The sequence below is a fragment of the Triticum aestivum genome, chromosome 3A (genome assembly GCF_018294505.1).
Source record: "Triticum aestivum cultivar Chinese Spring chromosome 3A, IWGSC CS RefSeq v2.1, whole genome shotgun sequence".
In the NCBI taxonomy this organism is placed as follows: Eukaryota; Viridiplantae; Streptophyta; class Magnoliopsida; order Poales; family Poaceae; genus Triticum; species Triticum aestivum.
In genome coordinates, this window is record NC_057800.1 from 281381662 (window position 1) to 281383759 (window position 2098).

Consider the following 2098-nt stretch of genomic DNA (forward strand, 5'->3'; position numbering starts at 1 on the left):
CCCCGGTCTTCTCCGTCGACCCTCCTACTCTCCTGTGGCGAGCAGCAGCCTCTTCTTCTACCCGAATCTCCTCTGCAATCTCCTTACTCCATGGATCCCCTTTGCTGCCGATCTTCTCCGTCGACCATCCTCCGACTAGGAGCAGCATGAGCACATGCACCGTTCTCCATTTTTGTCACTCGAAGTGCTTGTTGCGAGCAGCCCAGCCATGCGAGGACCAACCAGTGGCCGCCTGTTCCCCGCAGCCCCATGGGCCTTCCATGCGCCGTTACCGATACATGTGTTGAACCAAACATATTTCAGTTTTTACCAATAGAGTTAACAGTGCCGCTGTAATCTGATTACCTTTATGTTTACATTACCTTTTCCCAACCAAACACATCCTTAGTTATTACTCTCTCCGTCCCAAAATAAGTGTCTTAAGCTTAGTACAAATTTGTACTAGAGCTAGTACAAAGTTGAGACACTTATTTTGGAACGGAGGGAGTGCAATTTAATGTTACTAACAGGAGTCTGGACAGCTGAATTATTGCATCTTTTGTTCAGCTCCGTGTTCAGGGAGATGAAGAAATACCAGATGGATTTTTCTAGCTGGTGCGGTGAGTGCCAGCGTGAAAAGACAGAGAGGCAGATTCAGTGCGTCAAAGCGACCAAGTTGGTAAACTACTCTTTAGAACACTCGTACGCTGTCCATTTGGCAGCTAACATTCTGTTATTAGCTTCTAACACATTTCTGCTTTACTTCCGAACAGGCATTTCTTAGGGGTGCTGGAGGGGCAATGATTTAAGTCATATTTACTGCATGTATTTTATGCAATCCTGTATTATATTAAACATCCTTTGATCATTTGGAAACATCTAGTATAATTGTTGTCAAATTTCCAGCTCGTATGTTTGTCAGTGTCATTGCATCTTATGTAAATCTGAACTTTCCTTCTGCATTGCCACATAAGCCATGGTTTTTACTTTTATAGTGTTTCAGTTGTACTGGTGTATAAAGCATGAGTAATGCTAGAGTTACTGAACCCCCTTCTATGTATTCTACGGATTATAGTTAGGTGTCTGTTTCATATTTGGAGATTAAAGGGGAGCCCCCCCCCCCCCCCCCCCCCCTTAATATCCTCATATTATTGGTAAATCATCTATTTTGAAGAACAGGGAGGCCTCTCCCCAGTTTCATTAACCAGAATGAGTCTTACTCTTACAAAACTAAAGTTCAGAGTTGCAACCTAAAGCTATATTACAACCCTGCTCAACAAGGAGCCAAAGGACAGAACGAAAACACATGGGAAACTAAAAACAACAGCCCTGAAAGGCAAGGCGGTTGAAGACAGACACATCGCACTCTCACTTGCATGACGGCCGAATCACATCGCGATCTCGCCCCCTCTCCTGAACTTGAGGGGCGGTGCCAAGGCCGCCTGGGGCGACCAACATATTACAAGGGTTAGGGCTGTGCATCATGGTCTTGTCGTCATATTCTTGCTTCTTGGCAGGAGAAAGGAAGCCATCATCTTCAGAGATTTTAAGGTTGTCCCAGCTTGCACCAACATCCAACCCTGTATTCCTCGCTTTCAGCCACACGCAAGGGTTGTTGGAGTAGTTTTTCCGGCGCACTCAAGAACACCTCCACCTGGGTTTTGCTTGTGTCTGGGGTCAGAGTTACCTAGAGTTTGAGCATTTTGTGAATCAGTCTCCACACTTGAATAATAGATGTCCAGATGGTGTTATTAAAAATCATAGAATTCTTATATTTCCATAAACACCAAAGGACAGTAGAACTAACTATATTCAAAGCCAAATTCTTTTTATTAGAGATACAGAAACGGGCCACAGATTCAAAGTTTGTGCCCAAATTCTTTTGGAAGAAGAGGTTGACAAACGACCAAATATTCCTAGCTACTATGCAGTCAAAAAATAAATGGTGGTTTGTCTCCTGCTCAGCACAGAAAACACAATCTAGCGGTTTGATAATGTGTCTTTTCCTCAAGTTGTCTCTAGTCATAAGCTTATTCTGGGAAAACAAAGACATGTATCTTTGGCGGTACTACCAGTTTCCAAACGGCTGGTAGGAACAGAGGTTGCACCCCTCTGAAGT

The 2098-nt window shown here is 44.0% G+C and overlaps 1 protein-coding gene across 2 annotated transcripts in view; it reads left to right on the top strand.

Annotated features, from left to right (window-relative positions):
- LOC123061183 (2-oxoglutarate and iron-dependent oxygenase domain-containing protein CP2) overlaps positions 1-1072 on the top strand; it is a 23226-nt gene extending 22154 nt beyond the window's left edge. The window contains exons 8-9 of one of the 2 annotated variants that reach the window (XM_044484131.1): positions 547-658; positions 753-1072. In XM_044484131.1, the coding sequence (XP_044340066.1) occupies positions 547-658; positions 753-788 (148 nt within the window). In that variant the 3' untranslated portion in view covers positions 789-1072. The remainder of the gene's footprint in view (positions 1-546; positions 659-752) is intronic. The other variant, XM_044484132.1, reaches the window with a different exon arrangement.
- Positions 1073-2098: the final 1026 nt, after the last annotated feature.